The following is a 19,970-nucleotide window of genomic DNA, read 5'->3' on the forward strand; positions in this document are numbered from 1 at the left end:
TGCCTCCTGGTGCTGATGAGATGATCAGAAGCAGATCAAGGACTTTCTGTTGCCAGTGCTCCTCCGATATATTTCTAGGTCCAGAATTTTAGCCCCTCAGCAACTGCAGTTACTTCATTGGCCCAGATACCATCGAAGGAGGTTCATAAGGAAAAGGCTGTATGGTCTGGGTAGTTGAAACTAAGGATGCTAATTGTAAGTTTTGCAAAAATGAGATGGAGTAGGGCTAATAGGAGTTTTGAGTGTGTGTCCACAATGAGCTTGAAGACCTAAACTGGCTGAGAGCAGACAAATATGTGGCCTAAATGGAAGCTGAAGGAACCTTCATCACTGCAGCCTCCGAAGATCAAGATGATACATGGAAGAAGAAGAAAGTATTTCAGTAAAGCTGAGGAAACTTCTGCTCATTGAATAATTGCCTTAAGTAACCCCTTCTTCAAGTATCATCTTTTAGTCCAGCAACTTGAATGCAGTATATTAGGTTAAGTTTTACTCAGCCACAGTAAGGGCTACCTTTGTGGTGTACTCCTCACTGCCAGCCCTTTTTGATCTTCAGGATGTGTCTGCTCCACCTTGCAGTTCATCCTTCTACTCCAAGACATTCCATCTCTTCCAGAATTCCACAGCTAAGAAAACAAGAGCAGTTTTTCTTCTGCTGACCAGCTGTTTTCTTGCAAAAGCTGCAAACCCTCTTTTTTCATAAGAATCTACGTGGTTCTTGATTAGAATAATTGCATGCCAGTTTTATTTCCAGTACTATCTGGAAAAAAAATATGGAGATAAACTCTGAAAACTTGAATTAGGCTTTTATTCAGAACAGAAATGTTTTAAAATATTTTATGAATTAATCCCTGACTGGAATTTGTTCAAAACATTGTGTTTCAACAGAGCCTTTCACTACCTGCCATTTATTTAGTTCTCTTGTTATTGATAATTCGCTTTAAATTGGAAAAGTCATCTTCTGAAGCCAACTTAAGTGCATGACTAGACAATAATGCTTAAATTTGTGTGTTTTCTTTGTAAACAATTCCTAGAGAAATTATTGTGAATTGTGGCTTCATGCAATGATGATTTTAGGGTACAATTGTCAATGTTACTTTTTATTAAATGCTTTGAATGTATTGTATAGTACAAAGTTGACTAAATAACAAGATACCTTTCTAAAGGTGGTTACTGTCCAAGAGATAGACAGGCAGCTACATTTGCATACATCATGTTTAGGGAAGAAAATATTTTAATGCGTGGAGCTCTGGAACAGAAAGCAGAATATTTGACTGCTGTTCCCTGCTCTGCCACGGACCCATCTAAGAATATGATGCTATCTCTGTTGGCTTCTGTTTCTCCACCCGTAATTTATTTGTTGCATCCTTACTTAAATCAACAATTAAATTTCAACAATTATTTCTTCTTATAGCAAGCAAAAAAAATAATCTCACCTGGGAGCCTCTATAGAATCACAACAGCAGACTTTGGAGTATGGAGTTCTTTTAAGAAAGACATGATTTGCAATTCAAAGTTCCTTTGTGTGAAGGGAATAAAGGGAAAACAGATATGAAAAATAACTCAAGAGAAACTTTTTGACAGTATTTATACCAAAGGAGGATATGTAGGTATTGAGACTCCAAAAGACAAGCTCTGATCTAGTAATTTAATATATACCTGCTTCTATAGTCAAGGACAGTTTTAATCCTGTGAGTAGTCCTTAATACTCCAGTAAATATTCACTTCTCATATGGGGTGCTCAAATACTTAAAGATAGCTTTTTGTTAGTTCCAGTCCATGAGATTTCTCTGTTCTTTAATGAAGAATTTTGGCATAACTCACATATTTACATGAGCTACACCTGTTTATTATTTTAGCATCTTAGATTAGTTTTGAATTCTTAATGCTGCCAGTGATCTATCACAGATAGGTGAGTGGATATTGAAAGACCACAGGTCAGATTTTGAAAGCAATTGACATGCCTAAAAATCTTTGCAAGTTGGATGCTTGGTGCCACCCTGAAAATCACATCTATGGAGAAGAGAGAATTAGAGGCTGCTCAATATGGGAAGGCACTGGATGGCCCTTTCTTTCTTCCCCTTCTTCCCCTTTTTCCCGTTCTTCCCCTTCTTCCCCTGTTCCACAACGCTGGGCTGCACAGTCCTGTGCAAGGGTCCTTGAGCATATAGCCAAGAGAATCTGCTCTTACTCTGAATCAGTCAATGGTCAGCTCTCTGTGAGCTGGGATTTGTCCTGAAGAACTTAACAGCAGAAGTTTCACGAGGAAGTAAGTTTGTGTCATATTGCATTAGCATATATCATCAAATGGTACCATTTTTTTACATGGAAGTTTGTCTTTCAGGTTTTTTTATCAGTTCAGTCTCAAGAAAAGCACTGCTGAAGTAAGAGATATTTGGCCATATGACAAACCTATCAAAGTAGTCAGCAACATTTAATCAGAATGTTGAAAATAATTTTCTTATAAGAGGGCCTAAATATACAAGTTAAAGAAGAGCTGAAGCCATTTTGCAATCACTGTGTTTAATTTATACTCTCTAAGCTTCTACTAATAGCACTTTCTCATAGATTAGTAAATAGGAGTTTAGATATCTCCTAGTGCAAAGAATAACCAAAGTTACTAACTGTAAAATCCTTTTGTAGTGGTTTAAAGAACTTTTGCATAATGTTTTGGTCTTCAGTTTACATTTGTTGGACATGTAAGACTCCCATAGGTGTCTTAGTGTTGATTTTAGAGTGAATTGGAAGGCTGAAATAAGAAATGAAAGAAACCCACAGGGTGGATTTTAAGATCCATCCAGAGATCTTCATTTGAACTTAACAGGGATCAGTCTACAGAGTGGGACATACATTTTGAGAGCACCTGTTGTAATAACTTGATGATTTAAATTTCAACCCTGAAAATGAAGATTTGACTAACATTATAATTCTCAGTAATCTGACCAACTTAAACAAGGTGGAGGTAAAGGTTTCCAGCCATTAGTCTAACACTCATCATTTTGGATGAGGAATAGTAATTTCTGAATTTACTGTTTGAAGCAACCTAGCTCCATAAACTGGTTTGACTTGGTACATTCATGAGCAGTTCCACTGAGGTGTGTATTCAGGGGATCCAAGATTACACCTTGGGCCTTAAAATGGCAAAAGAAATAGGCTATGCCCCAAAACCATAAGTACTGGGATATAGGATACTTCTGTATGTGATATACATGCATGAGCTACATTTGAATTTAGGAATATTGTGGCTGTATTTATTATTTGCACAGGTAACAGAATTTGCAGGGTAAATTCAGGTAAAGTTGTTTTTAAGGAATCATACACTTATGATTTAAGGCTTGCTTCCTCATTATCACATGTACTATTGCTGGTTTTCATTTTCTATGTACACACTTAAAAGGACTCCCTGCTCCTAAGCCACAGGGGCTAGCACATTTATCTTATCCTCAGAGTACTCATACGTGATTGATACAAGTTTACATGTTCAATTAAATCTCAGTGGCATTAATTTATTGTAACTGAAGGTTGAGCTGGACAAAAATGTTTGATCATTACAAAATTAATAGCTAATGTATTGCAAAGGACAAGGCAGTGTTCTGACAGGTCTTGATGTTTATTTTTTTTTCAAACTTTCTCATAAATAGCTGCTGTCAGCCTGATTTAACAGTAATTCATGCGTTTAGGGATGCTGTGATGCTCTTCTCGTTAGTTGAGCATTAGAATTCTTATAAGATTTGGTTTCCTTTGGGCAGGAGGAAAGGGAGAAAGAGGCAGAGATGTCTGAGTATCGCCAAGGGCATCGTTTTAATCAGCAATTTCCCAAGTGCCACTTTGTGTGTGCGCGCGTGTGTGTGTGTGTGTTTATCTGTTTGCCTCCCGCATCCAGAAGTGACACCCCCTGCCCAGTCCTGCCTGGGGAGCGCACAGCTCACCGGGACAACCCCCGGGGACCACCGCTCCGCCGAGGACAAAAAGTTGTGACCGCGCCGCCGGTGAATAGGGGAGGTTCCGGCTCGGCGGGTCCGCGGACCGCGGGCCCTCCCCGGCGGCAGGTGATGGGGGCGGTGATACGCGGGGGGGCCGCGCCTCTGGGACCCGCGGGGTGCCCGGGCGCCGCCGCGCGGCCGCCAATCCCGGGCGCGGACGAGCCTCCGCCTGCCGGGGAGCCCCGCTCCCCCCGCCGCCACGGGGCTCCGCGCCGCCGCCGCCCCGCTGCATTTCGCCGCCCGCCTCCGCCGCCGCTCCCGTGCGGCTGGGTGCTGCCGCCGCCTCCCTCGGCGCAACGGCCCCCCGCTGCTCTCCCCCCAGCCCAGGCCGCCCCGCCGGGCTTGAAGGTCACCTCCGCCCGCCCGCTCGCTCCGGAGCCACTTTCCGCGCCGGCTGGAGAGCGGCAGCGCCGCCGCCCCCGGGAAGGTCCCTGTCCGGCCGGTGCGGGGCTCCCGCCGGCCGCAGCGGAGCAGAGCGTGAAACCGCCCACTCGCCCCTTCCACCCCGCGCCGCGGTGGGGACGGCCCCCGGGGTCTCGCCGCTGCCCGCGGAGCTCGCGGGCGGACCGGGTGCCCCGCACGTCCCGCTGCCGGTTCGCGGCGAGCCCGGGGGCAGCCGGGCGGCGGAGGAGCGCCATGCGGCGGTGAGGGCGGCGGCGCTGCCCGCGGGGAAGGGGCTGCGGCGGCGGCGGCGGGGATCCGCGTCCCGCTGCGATTTGCCTGGCGGGGACGCTCGCTCCGGACGGGAGAGGAGCCGCGACCCTTCGCCTCCGCTCGCCTCTTTATGGTGAGTTTCGGCCGGGGCCTCGCGGCGGGTTTTGGGCGACAGCGGCGCCGCTCGTTGCGGGGCATCCCGGCAGGTGCGCGGGGCGTCCCGGCAGCTGCGGGGCCCGTGGCCGGCCCCGCTCCGCCCTGCCCGGCCTTCCCCGGGGAAGGAGGCGCTCCCGCTGCCGCCGGTCGCCACGGCCGGAAAGTTTCCGTTGCGGCCCGGGGCGGAGGGTTGAGCGTCCGCGGACTGGAGGCTGTCGGATACCAGAGGCTGTGCTGAGAGCCGGGGGTGAAGAGGCTGGAACGCCCGTCTCCGTGCGGCGGTGCGGGCAGGGGCGCGCTGCCGTGCCCCGAGTGCGCGCCGCGGGGAGCCGAGCGGCACCGCGCCCGCTCGGCTTTCTTCCTGCGAACACCGAGAAGGGTGCGATGGGGAGAAGGTTGGCACGGGAGGTGGCTCCCAAAATATAAGCCAGAACAAGAAAAATGTGCAGTCGGGTTTCAGATGAGCTATTGATTAAGAGTGCAGGTATTTAGCTGCTGGGAAACTACTTGCTTGTAAGTCATCAATATTCATACTTATTTTATAGGCAATTCATAATTTCATTTTCTCCTATATGCTTCTGTCAGGAAAAATGTATCACCGTTGCCTATATAGGCATTCAGTACAAGTGAAGCAATACTATATACATTTGAAATGTACAGGCAGTTCCAGGTGGAACTGCCATTCTTCAGCACAGAGATGGTTTTGCAGTGTGAGTGGCACACGTTCTACATTTCCAAAATGTGTAATGTGGCTGTTGGAGATTGTGCTGCCAACTTAACATGGTTCACACAGATGGTGAAACAAATGTGGTCTGAAGTTTGACTCTGGAGTGATTCACATCAGCGAAGTGCGAAAGATCTTGTCCAAATCTGCAGCTTTTGTTTATCTGCTCTCTGAATTGCAAATGTGGCATAGTATGGTACATTCTTAAGTAGTTTGGTGATGACTGGCTTTTCACTTTAAACAAAATTCAGCTTATCCAAGGGGAATTGGGTCGTAAATACAACACACGCAGAAGATGGTGTCCCACGAATGGCAAGTCCCTGGCTTCACTTCTCACTCTAGACTTGATGATACTTAAGAGAGGAGAGACCTTGTGAGTTTAATATGTCATTTAGAAGTATGAAAACAGTTGCATATTCAGGCTGTTAAGTAGAAGCAGGATTTTGTCACTGTGGTAGAGATTGATGATCATGGATGTATTACAGTCTGAAATGGAGTTAGTCCTCATAATAAAGTAATTATTTTCTAGAGACCAAGAAGTCATAGCTACTTGACAAAATATAAATTGGGAAGAGTGGTGTGGGATGTGTGTGTTTGTGAATTTTCAGTGCTTATCTCAATAGGTCATTTACTTTTTAGGAAAATATTTGGTATCACATGCTCCACTTGTCAGGGTTATAGTAGTGATCTAGAATAGCTTAAGCTATGGTATTTTTAATTTATCTTAATTTCCTTTCACTTGAATGATTTTGAGTTACTGAATTTATGGGCAACTATTTTTACATAGCATTTGTGATTATAGACCAAATCTACTGTCTATGTAGGCTTTAAAGGCTTGGCTATCCAAGTTTCATTTACAGTTTATTCTTCTGATAAACACAGTAGACAAATTATTTGGTGTTTCCTGAAATGAAGTCTGTGTTTATCGTGTCAAGACTGTATTTCTTTTTTCTATTAGTACTTAACTGAGTACCAGTAATATAGCTGACAAACATAATTAATAAAATTCACAGTATATTGATGATTTTTATAGTTCTTGTAAATGATGTACTTGGTGTCCTTAACGTGATGAGGATGCTCTTCTGCTCTTCGTGGAAGGGTGTCCTTAAATGGCAGAAATACTGGCAGGAGTCAAGTGTCGAGGATAAGCACAGGGTTGCTAATTCCTGGATGCATAAGCGATCCATTTCCAGTATAGAATATAAGAACACACGCAGGATTTCAACGTCTAGTTCCAGCATTGTGAATTATTATAGCGGTGTAGTGATGCCCGCATACTCCAAGCGTGTGCATTCCCTGACTAACATGCACTGCTGACAAGCTGCAAAGGAGGGAGAATGTTGTGTCCTCAGGCCATGGCTGCCCATACTGGTGGTTTTTGAAGTTTCTCCTTCCTTCCCAAGCTGCCATCCTACCCAAAGCCCTTTTGAAGTTAAACATGGAGCAGCAAGGCCAAAGGGGACTCAGCCACTGCTGTAGTCAGTCTTTCTGCCCAGGGCAGGATCAGCTCATACCTGTGTCATCTCTGATGGATGTTTGTGTCCTTTTTCTATTCCCCTTCACCTCTTGCTTTTCTTCCCGCTCTTGCTCTTTTTCCTTCATCTTTTTTTTTTTTTTTTAATTCTTACTATATGTTCTTACATAATTCTTTTCTAAAGAAGCTTATCTCATTCCCTGCAAACTGTCTCTCCTCCTGGTATGCCCAGTCAGTCTCTCTTCCAGTATTTTTTATTGCTTTCTGGGGGACCTACTGCTTCTCTGCCACCCCTACATATGTGCTGGCTTTACAGAGGTATTTGCCTATTTTTTGCAGGGATTTCATGGAAACAGTATCCATGGTCTCACTTTGTGTGAACAGGTCAGCTTCATTTAAGACCAAAAGAGCTGTTCAGAATTCACTTGTGCTGAGGGAAGCTGAGGTAGTTGAAAATACAGAAGAGACCAATGGCAGAGTTAAATAATTCACCGTTGATAATTTATCATGCCGTAGCTTTGAAATGGCATTATCTGATTTTTAAATCTAATCATAAGCATTCTATACGGTAAGGATATAATTCTTAGTGCTGGTCACAGGAGGAAATATCATTTACAGTTATGGAAGGCATGGCTATGTTAAGCATACAGTTGCCTGAAAGGTGTATTAGTCTGAAAAAAGATTAATCTTCTGTAATTAAGACTGATATATAATCCTACAGCTTGAGTGAAATATAGCAGCTGAAGAATGTTTTCCTTTTAACTGTGTTTATTTTGTGCATCTATTGGAACTCTACTGATTTCTTGGTGCTTGACTCCTTCCCGTTTCATGTGGGAGCCCAGGGATGCTGCTGTCCCATGCGCCTTCGTAAAAGTAGGCTGTGAATAAAACTGAAGAGTTAGGAAAGAAGTGAATGAGCAGGGCTTCAAATATTATTGTTAAAAATATTAATTGGATCTTTTCAAGGGGAAAGAAACTATTAGGCGTTTTGTAAGCATGCATCTTTCAGAAATTTAAAAGCTTTTTGAAGTGTCTTTAATATAAGACAGGTACACAAATCTAAAGCTCTGTGACAGTTTTCTGAAAGCCAGTTAAAAATCAGAACATTTTGCAACTTTGGATGCAGTTCTGCAGTCCTGTGTTTCCAAAGAGCAAGATGTTATTGCAGCTAATGCCCTGAAAGGAACAAGGTAAATATACAATTCTAGATTGACAGATGCCTTAGTACCTACCTATGCAATTCAGTGCCTTAAAATTAAGATAACTGCCTAGAGTGGGAAACACAAGCTGGGAGTGTCTGTGAGCGGCAGACTGGCTGAAGTCAGTCAGGGAGATTTTGTAAAAATGACCGAGCAAGCTCATATCCATTAAAATAATTGCCACTCTGCTTCAGTTAGAAAGGCGTAAGAGAATAGTGTTACAGTAGGTTGAGCAGGAAGTCTTGGATTGCGTTAAAGGGCAAACATGCAAAACTAAATCACTTTTAAGATAAATGGCATAATGATGGCTCTAGGGCCAGATGCAGCTGTTTGTGACCAGCATTACAAACACTGTAAAAATATACAGATTTTCTTAGTTTGTAATACATGTGGTTTCAACCCTCTGGTTTACAACCTCTGACGAACAAAGTTCATGGTACAAAAGGTAGAGTTTGTGATTCCAAAAAAGAAGAAATTACAAGGAAACAGTTTAGAATATGTTTCAAGCAATTGCTACTTTTAATGTTAGTGAGAGCTGGAGTTAGTGAATCTCTGCTTTCTGCTGTGTTTTGTAGTTCATTGATCTTGAGTCTCTCACGGTGCCAGTTGTAATCAAAACTTTTCCTTTATTTTTTTGAATTTATTAATCATTTTCCATTTGATTTTTTTAGAATCTAATAAAGTATGAATACATGCTGATGTACTTTTCTTGGTGAGGACACTCATAGGATCTTGCTTGTCTGATTGGTGATTCCAAAGGTCTTCTAGAGATTTTATTGTCTCTGAGTTCAGGCTCTGATTTAGATGTGAGCAAATACTGTATGATCAGGACAATAAGGAGCTAGCCTGAGAATACATAATTTTTTCCTGAGAAATTTAGGAAACTCAAACTTATTGTATAAAATTTCCACTGTAAATGTGCACTGTTTTGAAGGTGTGAGTATGTGAAAATGCAGGTGGGGTAATTTAGGAGAAGGTTTAAGTGAGGAAGTGCTTCTCTTTCAGATTGAAGTATTCTAATAGTTAAAGCAGTTGTAGAGAAGGTGGTAGAACACCTGTATACAGGTGGAAGAAAATGCAGTTGTATTGAACCATTGTATTTGACTTAAAGGACAAAAGGTTTGCTGGGTTGAAATCGGCAGCATCTTCACAGGAGATAGAACAGTATGGAATTTATAGGTACTGCCCTGCTGGGAAAGCCCAATGCAATTGTAGTTGGTTTCCTTGAACGGAGCTTGCTTTGTCTTTTGGGTGTTTGAAGTTTTTTTCATCTTTTAAGTATCTGTAGCTTACACATGAGAAAACACATGCAGAAAAAAAGTTACATATGTAATGCTATTGTCTTACACAACCTGACAATCTGTTGTGAAGTTTCTTATTTCAGTAGCAAAATGAGTGGTAAGCCCTTGAGAACCTCAGACAGATCCAGATCCCTGGATTTCAAAACGAAACCTGTCATTTTCTTGTTGTATTGAAAAATCATACCTTTTATATGTCTGTCCATTGTGTAAAGACAGTTGTCTTTCACAAAAGTAGTTTGGTTGTTGAAAAGGCATTACTCTTCCTCTGGATAGCCAGTTCCTGAGTTTCTTTTAAATTTGGTGTTTTGTTAAATAGGTTTTAGATGTCTGGTGTTTTTCACCATATGTTCTGGAGCATTGACATGTTATAGTTGGGGAGAGAGACAGTGTTTAATGGCACTGATCCAGGAAAAAGGCTTGACAGTCTTTGTCAGAGTCAACCTTGATATCTTTGTCTGCCCTGGCCAAAAAAATCTGCTTTTCTCACAATCCTGGTTTTCCACATAGTAGTGTAGATTTCTTGTAGAAAACCTGTAGATTTTTTTCTTGGTAGTTAATTAATCATATGGCACAATAATCACTGTAGGTAGCAAAATAAATACTTGACATAAAGCTCCCAGCAATTTTTCCTAAATTAAGGATTGTCCAATATGATGCAGAGACTTTGTTGAACAAATGAATTTGGTAGTAAATTAAGATCCTGTAAACAGTCTCTGTATGAAAATTTGGAATCTAGTATGAAACATTGTTTTCAGAATAATCTTCTGTTTTCAAATTTATGTAATTCTATAACACTTTGCTTTGGGATGCAGCTCAGTCTCTGTGCTCCTTGACCACAGAGCTTACAGTCTTGCTTATTCAATGGGAAAAGATACTGAAGCATCAGTTTCAAGTCCTGCTCCTGGGTGGTTGTCTTTAATCAGTGCCACAGGAAATAATTTCATGAAATATTATCTTCTTTCACAATGAAACTCTACAGTGAAGCTTAAGGATTAAAAAACCAAAATAAAACAAAACAAAAACATCCAAGCAAAAAAACCCAACAAAACAAAAAAATCAACTCCCAAAAACTTACTCCACTGCAGACAATCCACTGTGTATGTGAGTAGTTACTTAAATGTCCTTTCCTCCAGCATCGAAGATAAGCTACCTAAAATGTCATCTACCACATGGTGATACCCATTTTAAGTCTGCAACAATATAAATGCTAAGGAAGCCCCAGAGTGCAGTTTGAATTGGGCCACATGGAGTGACCCAGCAGGAAGACTAATGGATCTAGATATCCTCCTGATCTGTCTGTGATATTAGACCCTCTTTTCCCACTCCTTAATTTAGGATACTCTCCAAATGGCTCCTTCACTTCATGATGACCTCTTCTCTGTTGCCATCGTGATAATGTGTTAGTCTGCAGCTGCCTCTACAGGAGGCCGCTTGGGTTTCCCCTGGTCATTACAAGTATTGAACTCTTGCCAAATACCAAAATCGTCCATGTTGTGTGTGTGGCACACTTGCTCCATTGTGAATGCCCTCAAACCCAAATTATTTAATTATTATTGTTTTCCAGTCCCTAATACCTACCCATAGGTTTTTGATTTATCATTTTGTTTCATTGTGTTTTGTTTCATTGCTCTCTTATTAAGTTCAATTATGCTACTTCTGTGGGTGGATGTCAGTTTTGCTTACTACAGTCAAAAGAAATGAAGGCTTTCCTGATCAGCACAAGGGTTTTCCCTTTTCTCTACAAATGAGCACTAGTGTTGCACTATCCATATATTATGGTCTCCATTTGTATCTGGAAGAATAATTTTCACTTTGAAAAGAAGGAATTGAAAAGAAAAAAAACCTGCAGATGTCTCCTGGTAGCTGTTGTAGTCTGTGTGTTTCCTAAGCATGGCACTTTGCCAGTCCTGATTTTCTTATTTGTTCTTCTCTGTTGGTTCTGGAACTACTGAGGTAAAAGTAGCAATTAACTATTTTATTTTTGCTAGTATTGCAGCTGTCTAGTTGTGCTAAAACTGTTATTTAGCAAAGAGGTAGGAAAGGTTTGCATGAGGCATTGTAATAACACTGAGGTGTGGAAGAGCTATTGTTCTGAGAACACAAGGATTCAGAATGCTTTGAACATGGTTTGCTTGCGATCTTTTCCATATTTATTTTTTTCTCATTTTGCTTATGACAGAAATTGCAGGGGAAGGCCTGTACCAGCAAAGAACTGCATTATGCACTATACGCAATTGCTTGACTTGAAGAAACTTGTTGTTCTTTTTAGACTCTATCAGTACTTTTACAGTGGAGAATAAAAGATGAAGGATCACTGAACTGGTGGTTCTGACACACACAGCAAAATCCTTCTTTAGAAGGTACATCATGCATTGCTGAGGGGTGTCACTGGCGTATGTTAGTAACATCACATGTTAAGGGAGTCACACACACAGACAAACACGCACAGAGTACCAGCATGGTATATACGGTACCAAATGGTTTGTGTCTTCTCCTCAAAATGTCTTGATATCCACACCTTGTGTTTCTGATGCCAGAAGCTGGAGTTTCCCATGTATTTCCTGGCAAAGAGTGGGCAGCAGTGGCAGGATGTCTGCAGGGGTGGATTTCAGGCTTACTCGAGATAACTTGGCTTTTGGAGGAAAGTCGCTGAGCACTCTTCTCTCCTTGGCTGCTCTTCAGATGTTTTTTCTGTAGCAAATGTATTTTACAGTGGTGACTACAGAGTTAAAGTTGAGATGATCTTGTCAGGGTGTGTGTTGTGAACTGCCGTGGTTGACATTGTATGTCTGACATTTTGGTGTGACGGGGTTTTGTTGTGGTTTTTTGTTTGTTTGTTTTCTTTTATTTTTAATCTCGTGTTTGGGTTTTTTGTGTTGTTGAATAAAATAACAATAATAGTGCATGAATCATTCCTCATGTCAGTGTTGCTTTAAAAAGATGTTTTAAAACAGATGCAGTTATTAATAAATATACCTAATGGTCAAAATAACGCTTCTGTATGTTAAAGCTTTGCAAGCAGGCAAAATAAAGAAAAACTAGGAAGTTTCCTGTGATATTAAAGTAGCATAGACTGTTTTCTGTTTCCATATTTGCACTGTTAAAAAGTAGCAGACTGAAATGTGAATCCGAATTCCCAAGGTAAGTACAGTCTAGTGGACAGAAAATTTTGCCATAGTAGAAATTGTTTCTTTGCTGAAGCCATTAAATATTTTGTCACTGATAGTCCAAGAAGCAGAAAGTTTGGACAGTAGTTTCTAATGTGGAAATAATTATTTATTGATTGATTCTTAAAGTTTTCTCAGGTGAGAATATCTTTCAAGTTGCTCAAGAGTTGATTAAAATACAAATTAGGTTGAAATAATGATTGCTCTTGTCCTGGGAGTAGTTTTGTTATGAACTTTGAAGGTACGTGATCATACTGTCCACAAGAAAATAATACATGCAAGTACAGTAGAAATTGAGAGCAAGTGAGGTAGGTGGGAAACTCTTCCTTTCTACTTATTTCTGACATTTGTTTGCCAAAATCAAACTATTTAGCACCTGTAGTTGTCTGTGCTTTGCCATCAAAGAGTTACACTTTGCCTATAAGTGAATACTCTTTTAGTTGCATAAGTGGATGCATCTTTGTTAGTTGAAGTAAATTTTAGGCAGTAAATTGGCTTTTTTATTCCTGTAAATGTATATAAATCAAGTACTGCTCCTGTCCTGTTAGAAGATCTTAGTATTGTTGTACTTTGAGAAGCACATCCTTAGCCAAGATCTTTTCTGCATTGCCGTAGAAATGACTTGCTGACTTACGTTGAACTAACACCTCATATTGCATTTGCTATTTATTTTGCTATTTAAAATGCCATACCGTTTGATCTTAAGTTTCATCTTCTTTGAAAGTCTCTAAAGTAACTCCAAAGAGCTGCATATCGTTTCTTATTTAAATCAATAGGAAATAATATTGATCGTAACAGGCAAGAGGAACACTGTTGGTGTCTTTCAGTCTTGTATCTTTTGGGCTCCTCTTGTTCCCCCCGCCTCATTTGTTTTGCCAAAAAACATCAGAGCAGTTCGTAGCAGAGCTTGAACCATAAGTATCATTGCACTTTGAGTCCTCTCAGTTGCCAGGAGGAAGGCTCTTCTTGTATTTATTTTTTTGTTTTTAATGTCTCAGGCCTGGTATTTGTGCAGTGACTGAGGTGGTACCATGTGCTGGGTTGACCGGGAAAGCAGTGATCTCGTAGTCAAAGACTGGCTTTGGAGATCTCCAAAGAATGTGCTTTTCCTCTCACGGCTGAACGGCTGGCTGTTGTCACCTGAGGATTGTAACAGTCTGGAAGCACATGTTAAAGAGCAGGAGGATTTGAGGGTAATACCATATTCCCCTTTCTTGTCTTTTCTTTATATTTTGCTCTGCTGATGTTTAATATATAAGAAGTTTAAATAATGTAATAAAACTGTCACAAATGAGGAAATTAAAAGGGGATTCCAAATGAATGTTATAACGAAGTACTATTGCAGTTCGACACTTCAGTATGGGTGGTCCTTCCTGGCACGATGCTGAAAGAGTAAGAAATGCCTCATCTGAGGGCTGCGAAAGCGCACACAGCTATGGAACATGGACAGACTGGCGACAAGAGAAGCATGACTGGTGTCACAAGATGACCTGTGTGTTTCTTCTGATAGTTGAACTTGTGAATTGGATAGCGTCTGCTCTGGAGTGTGTGAGTAGTTGGGTTCTTGTGAAATTGCTTAGGAATCACTTGCTGTTGTGCTGATGCTGTGTGTGGTGCACAGATGCGTATGGCATCGTTTTTGGGCCACTCTGTGGGTCCGCAATGGTCAGCGCTGCTCCCTGGAAGCTGTTGGGAAACTGTCAGTGTGTGGTTTTATATTGCTCTATATTGTTTGCTTTGTTTAAGAGGTTTGTGTGTAGTCTTCTTCCTCTGAGCAGATTATGTGAACCATCGCTTCATTGCTGAAACGTACAACTGCGAGCCAGGCAAGCTCATAGTGCTTCTCCTGCTTCTTGTCGGAGCCACATATTTATCTAGTCTTCTAATGGGCTGTAAGGTTTTCAGTTAAACATTTGCAAGGAAGAGAGCTGTGTATTTTTTCATGTTTGAAAAAACTACTGTCACTTCTTCTAGTCTGCCTAGCCTAAGAAATACAGATAGTGGCTAGTGCATACAGTAAAAATGCACACAAGTAATGAATTAGAAAGGTGAATTTGGTGTTTTCATTTATCCTTTCACATCTGTGAAATGTGAATAGCTAATGAGCTGATAAAAGGAGTTGACCTTGCAGCTGACATTTGATCTGGAAACGCAAAAATAGTAAGGAAGGTATTTATGGTTTCCACTAAGCACAGCTTGGCAATTGTTCATATTTAATGATTTGTGTCATTGTTTCTAATACTAAATTTATGCCTCAGGGTGTATGTGCAACACATCTGAGTTGCTGAGACTATGAGCTATAATTTTGAATTCTTTCTATTTTACGTTTAAATGATCAACCATAACTTTGTGTTATAGCACACATGAGGGAGGAAACTTTTAGCTATGATTCCAACAGCAAGCATTAAATGAATATATCGCATGCTTTTCAAATAATAAATTTAGAAGTGCATGAAGATTTACAGAATATTCCATATTCACAGTGATGCCAAGTTAGAGCTCCTTTACAAACTATATTCATTATCTAGAATTTCTGACTTTTCCATGCTGTAGATTTGAAAGCTGTTCAGTCTTCTGGACTATATTTTGATTATCAACATACCTGTGTTGGTTGTGTTGAATGATATGAGATAATGGATCTTCCCCACTGTATTTATGTACCACTTTCAATATGTGGCGTGCTAGATGATTGGTGTGTTGTCTTTACATGTATCATTTTACTATGGTGCTAATAGAAATAAAATCCGTTCTTTTAATTTGCTAACCATTACTGTGAAACAATAGGTACCATTATGAGCTGTGCCTGAGTGACAGGTATAGTTACATCTTTGGATAGTGAAATGGAAATACTAGTCTTTTGTTGGCAAAGAAATTAGGGAAATAATTATTTGAATGTAAATTGTCTGCCTTATCACTGGGCATTTTTATACAAATTAGGCAAAAATAATTTCCTGTGATACTTTAGAAATCAAATATGGAAGAAAAGTATGTTTGTGCAGACTGTTTAGCTACAGAATGTCATGCACACTTTAACATTTGGAAGTACAGAATACTTTTTTAATTTGTCATATTCAGACATGGACGGTGTTATTCTGTTATGCAGCCCCATTAGATAAGAAAAAAATTTTGAGGGCATTAAATCCTAATCTTTAGAGAAACGTGTTTATAGAATGCCAGCAGATGTCAGTATGTTCTTGTCATATAGCCCTTTTGTTTTTAAAAAATAATTTTCCTTCATCCTTGAATTAAATAATATGGGTGGAAGAAATAAGTGTTAATGCAGGTCTGTTTAATTCAAGTATTTTACCAGAAAGGCCTTTATTTTCCTTTCTGTTTTCTAGACCTGGGCTGACACAACATCTATGTACGCAATAGCTTTCACTGTATGTAGCTACGCATCAAACTTCTTAAAGAATGTAGTTTAAAATGATTCACTAAATGAGAATGTATTATTGATAGTATAGCACCTTAGTTTCTAATTGAACTTTTTTTTTCTCTTCTCTGTAGCTCTTTTTTTGTACAGTTTTCCTTCATATGTTCTGAGGCGTTTTGAAAATGCTGGTGCACTTCTTTCTGTTTGCATACCTAGTGAGTGTGTTAGAACTTTGTGTTTAATCAAATCTGTCTCTCTCATTTGGAGATTATTTTATCCCTGTTCATACATGGTAATCAAAACCAGATGAGCTGTTTCGTGTCTTCCTTGTATTTCAAAAATCAATACCATTGTGACATTGTGGAGAAGCCTTTCTCTTTTCCTTTGAAAGTGCAAAATGATGCCATATAGTAGGAAAGGTTACAGAATTCATAGTCTGGAGTACTCATCATATTAAGCTGACCTCAGTTTTTAAAATGGCAAGTTTCCGGGTTGCACTTTTGGAGGGGTGGGCAGATGGTGCTTTTACAAGGTATGGCTGAACAGATGGAACCTGTAGCCCACGGAAGGGGGTCCGCAGGCTGCTGCGGGGCAGGACACATGGAATCCTGGCGCAGGGTTTCTGCACGGGCAGCACAGAGACCATGTTGAAACTCCCTTTGAAGTTCTCGGGTTTGTTTTTCTCCCTGTGTTTGTCAGTACTGTCTCTTTAAGGAGGGTACTTTGCTCCTCAAAGAACACACCTCTGTTTCTCCTAAAATAAAACTTAAATACTTCAGTCTCAGTCTGATAATTGTGACCATTGTCCATCTTAGCCAGCACCACCAACACCAGAAGGGTACACCCTGTGATTTTCAGTTTTGGTTACCTGGAAGACTTGGTGCCTCTGTGTGTCAGATGCTGAAAGAAGTGGTAAGAATCCTGTCTGAAGACAAAAGGCCATTTATGTAAGCTTCTGTTAGGGAGCTAATGAAGATTTTGGCCTGGTGTGTTACTTTTTTTTTTTTGTTCTTTTTTTTTGTAAATTTTTGTACTCAAAATAAAAAGCAAGAAGTATTTTTCCACCAATGAATTAAAAAATTAGAAGCAGTATTATGTATTGTTTTGACATATTTTCTTCCATGGCAATGTAAGCACTTTCTGATGGTTGATTCTGATTAACAGCCTCCTGAGTATGCCTTTTGAAAACTTGCAAAATATGTGTGTAATTAATCTCCTTATGTAGCTGGCAGTGCTAATGCACCTTGGACTCCTGAAAATCAGGTTCTTAGCAAAAATGTGTGGAATTTCCATCATGTTTTAAAATATTTAACAAGAGTTTTAAAAAACTGCATTTCAGTGAAATTCATGGTCAACCTGAAATACTGTTACTACAGCTTCTGTTTTATTGCATACAGAAGTTTTATTTATGAAAATGTAGGCTTTACAAATGGGTAAATTAAGGGAGCTGGTTTTCTTATAGGCATATGGATCAAAATACCCAATATGAGCATTTACATGTAGCTTGCAGAGCTTGCTTGTTCAATCTGTATGTTGACATACGTAAATTAAGAGCAGAGAAATGACTCAGTTGTTCATTTTGTCCACGTACTTCATATGTAGATGTTTGAAAATAATCTTGCTGTCAAGATAGTGAGGAAGTAATACGATAAATCTTGAAATTCATTTTGACTGGTTATGTATTAACAATGATCTTATAACTTTTCAAACCTTATTACTTTTTTTTGGAATACAACTTTTGTTAAATTAGATTTTACACATTTTTACTTTGTGAAAGAGATTAATGGGAAAACTCTTCAAAAAATGATCATATCTTCTGACAATACTTCCTGTTCCAGATAAGCTTAGTTTATAAAGATTGCAGATGTCAAAGACTGCTTTGAATTAATTGTCATGTTCTTGCACATACGTATAAATACTCCAGTTGTCAGCTGGTACTTTGGTCTGATAAGAAGCGCCTGTTCTAGATCCTGCTGGATGTTACACAGACACGAGCTTTAGGACCTCAACCGTTTGTCTGAACAGAAATAGATATAGGTGGTGGCTGCAGTTTTCAAATGGTCATAAACGTTGCAATTTCCAGAAAAATGGCAGCTGTTACAATAATAATACACTCTCATTCCTCAAAACCTAGTACTTTTTAGAAATCTAAACTCTAAAGTGAACCATAAAACATTTGAAACTTTTTGGAAGTTTAGATGGATGTGGTCAACTATAGTACAACAAATCAATGCAACTTCAAATTTTCTGCAATGTGTAATAGGTCGAATGGCATCCACTTTGTTAATTTTGACTTTGGTAGCTTCATAAAAGCCTATGAAACTATCCAGAGAGACACTGGGTGTGATACTTTCCACACCCCTTAAAAAACCAAGAATTGTAGCTGACATGTGCCCTCAACACATTTAAATTTGTTTGATTGCAATTTGTTTGAGAATTTTTCCCAACCCATTTAAAACATTTCTAGAAATAGATCTTTAAGTAGACTGTTCATTGAAACAAACACATAGGCAGGGTTTACTAGTGTAATCAGATCTCTGGATGCTGAGATATAATACATACAGCTTGTGATTTTTCCTGTAAGAACAGTATGAAAAACTTCCCCCAAGCAGAGTGTGTCTCTGACTGCGTTCACTAGGAGGCTTGCCAGGCAGAATGTAAAACCGACTGTACAGGGGAAGGGCAACGCAAAGAGTGGCAGGTGCTTTGATGAAAATGGACAAGTAACTTATTGAGAAATAGTCAGCTAATGTGGTAATTGGTGAACAGGCTGAAATAAACCAAATGAAGAATGCATCTCAATGTACATTTCTCTTCATGAAAGAAATGAAAAATGTGATCTTCCTCATGGGAGTAAAATGAGGGATTGTAAAGGTGATGTGTCATGGGAAGATAGAATTGATAACTCCACAGGAAACATTCACAGATGTCGTACGTCTGGTTCCTTGGCAGAAGCAGTCCTGCTGCAGGATCTTCAGAAATGGATGCTGAAAGTGTGGCAAGCTATGAGTTATAAAATCTATGAGATAATTTTCCATGTAAGGTGATTTGAGAGACAGTCTTGTAATGAAAGTCTAGAGAGTTCTTTAATCTGTTCTCTCTAAACTACCTTATTTCATAAATGCAGGAAAAATATGGAGTCGTCAGAATAGCATAGGGATTACAAGATATTCTAGCAGTTAAACTTCTCATTGCAGTTCACTTTTAACAACAAAATTCAGCAAAAACTTTTAAGTGAAAGGTTTTTTAAAATTTGGCAGTTACTTTCCAACTCCTGAGAGCTTCTTTTACCAAGGCTTTCCAGGACACCTGGCATATTGTCATGTCTGCGCTCTTCCCTCTCCTTCCTTCAGCACGTTGTGCTGTGACAGCTGTCGCTCAGTTGCACTCAAAATGGGGAAGCAACCAACTAGACTTTGTATCAACCTCTCATGATCTCACTCAAATCTGTACAAAACCCTACATTTTCTCTTTTAACAGGTAATTTTGTCTCTGTCCTCCACATTTTGCATGTCCAGTACATTATTTTCCTGACCATCAAAATAGCAACTTCTGTCATCGTGTTGCAGCTGCCTCACCGGGTGCCCCATGACCTCGGTGGTGTGTGTGTGTTCAGCTGTGCAACTTGTGTTCCGCTGCCATGTGCTTCTGCTGGGAGTCCGGGTGCTCCCGTGTCTTCAACAGATGTGATCCCAAAAGACAAGACCACCAATTAAAAAGAAGCTCTGGAAGCTGTGGCATGAATGAAGTTCCATTCCAATCAGAGATGATTTAGCAGTATTAACAAACAACAGAGACTCGTATTCTGAAACTGCAGGTTCTAAATAAATGAAAACTATTCTTCCTGAGCACAGATACAAATTTATCCGGTGCTAAAGTGCTTTTACTTGTTTCAAATAGAATTCATAGAATTCCTGAAGAGAAGATGAAAACCCGAAA

General features: G+C 40.2%; 1 protein-coding gene across 24 annotated transcripts in view; it reads left to right on the plus strand.

Moving 5' to 3' along the window:
• RBFOX1 (RNA binding fox-1 homolog 1) overlaps positions 1-19,970 on the plus strand; it is a 1,107,892-nt gene that overhangs the window by 323,939 nt on the left and 763,983 nt on the right. For 2 of the 24 annotated variants that reach the window (XM_065850602.2, XM_065850613.2), the window contains exon 1: positions 4,636-4,770. The exons of 21 other annotated variants lie outside the window; for them this stretch is intronic. In XM_065850602.2, the coding sequence (XP_065706674.1) occupies positions 4,768-4,770 (3 nt within the window). In that variant the 5' untranslated portion in view covers positions 4,636-4,767. Of the gene's footprint in view, positions 1-4,635; positions 4,771-19,970 lie in introns of those variants that run through there. One more of the 24 variants, XM_065850595.2, reaches the window with a different exon arrangement.

Source organism: Patagioenas fasciata, chromosome 15, assembly GCF_037038585.1.
Source record: "Patagioenas fasciata isolate bPatFas1 chromosome 15, bPatFas1.hap1, whole genome shotgun sequence".
NCBI lineage: Eukaryota > Metazoa > Chordata > Aves > Columbiformes > Columbidae > Patagioenas > Patagioenas fasciata.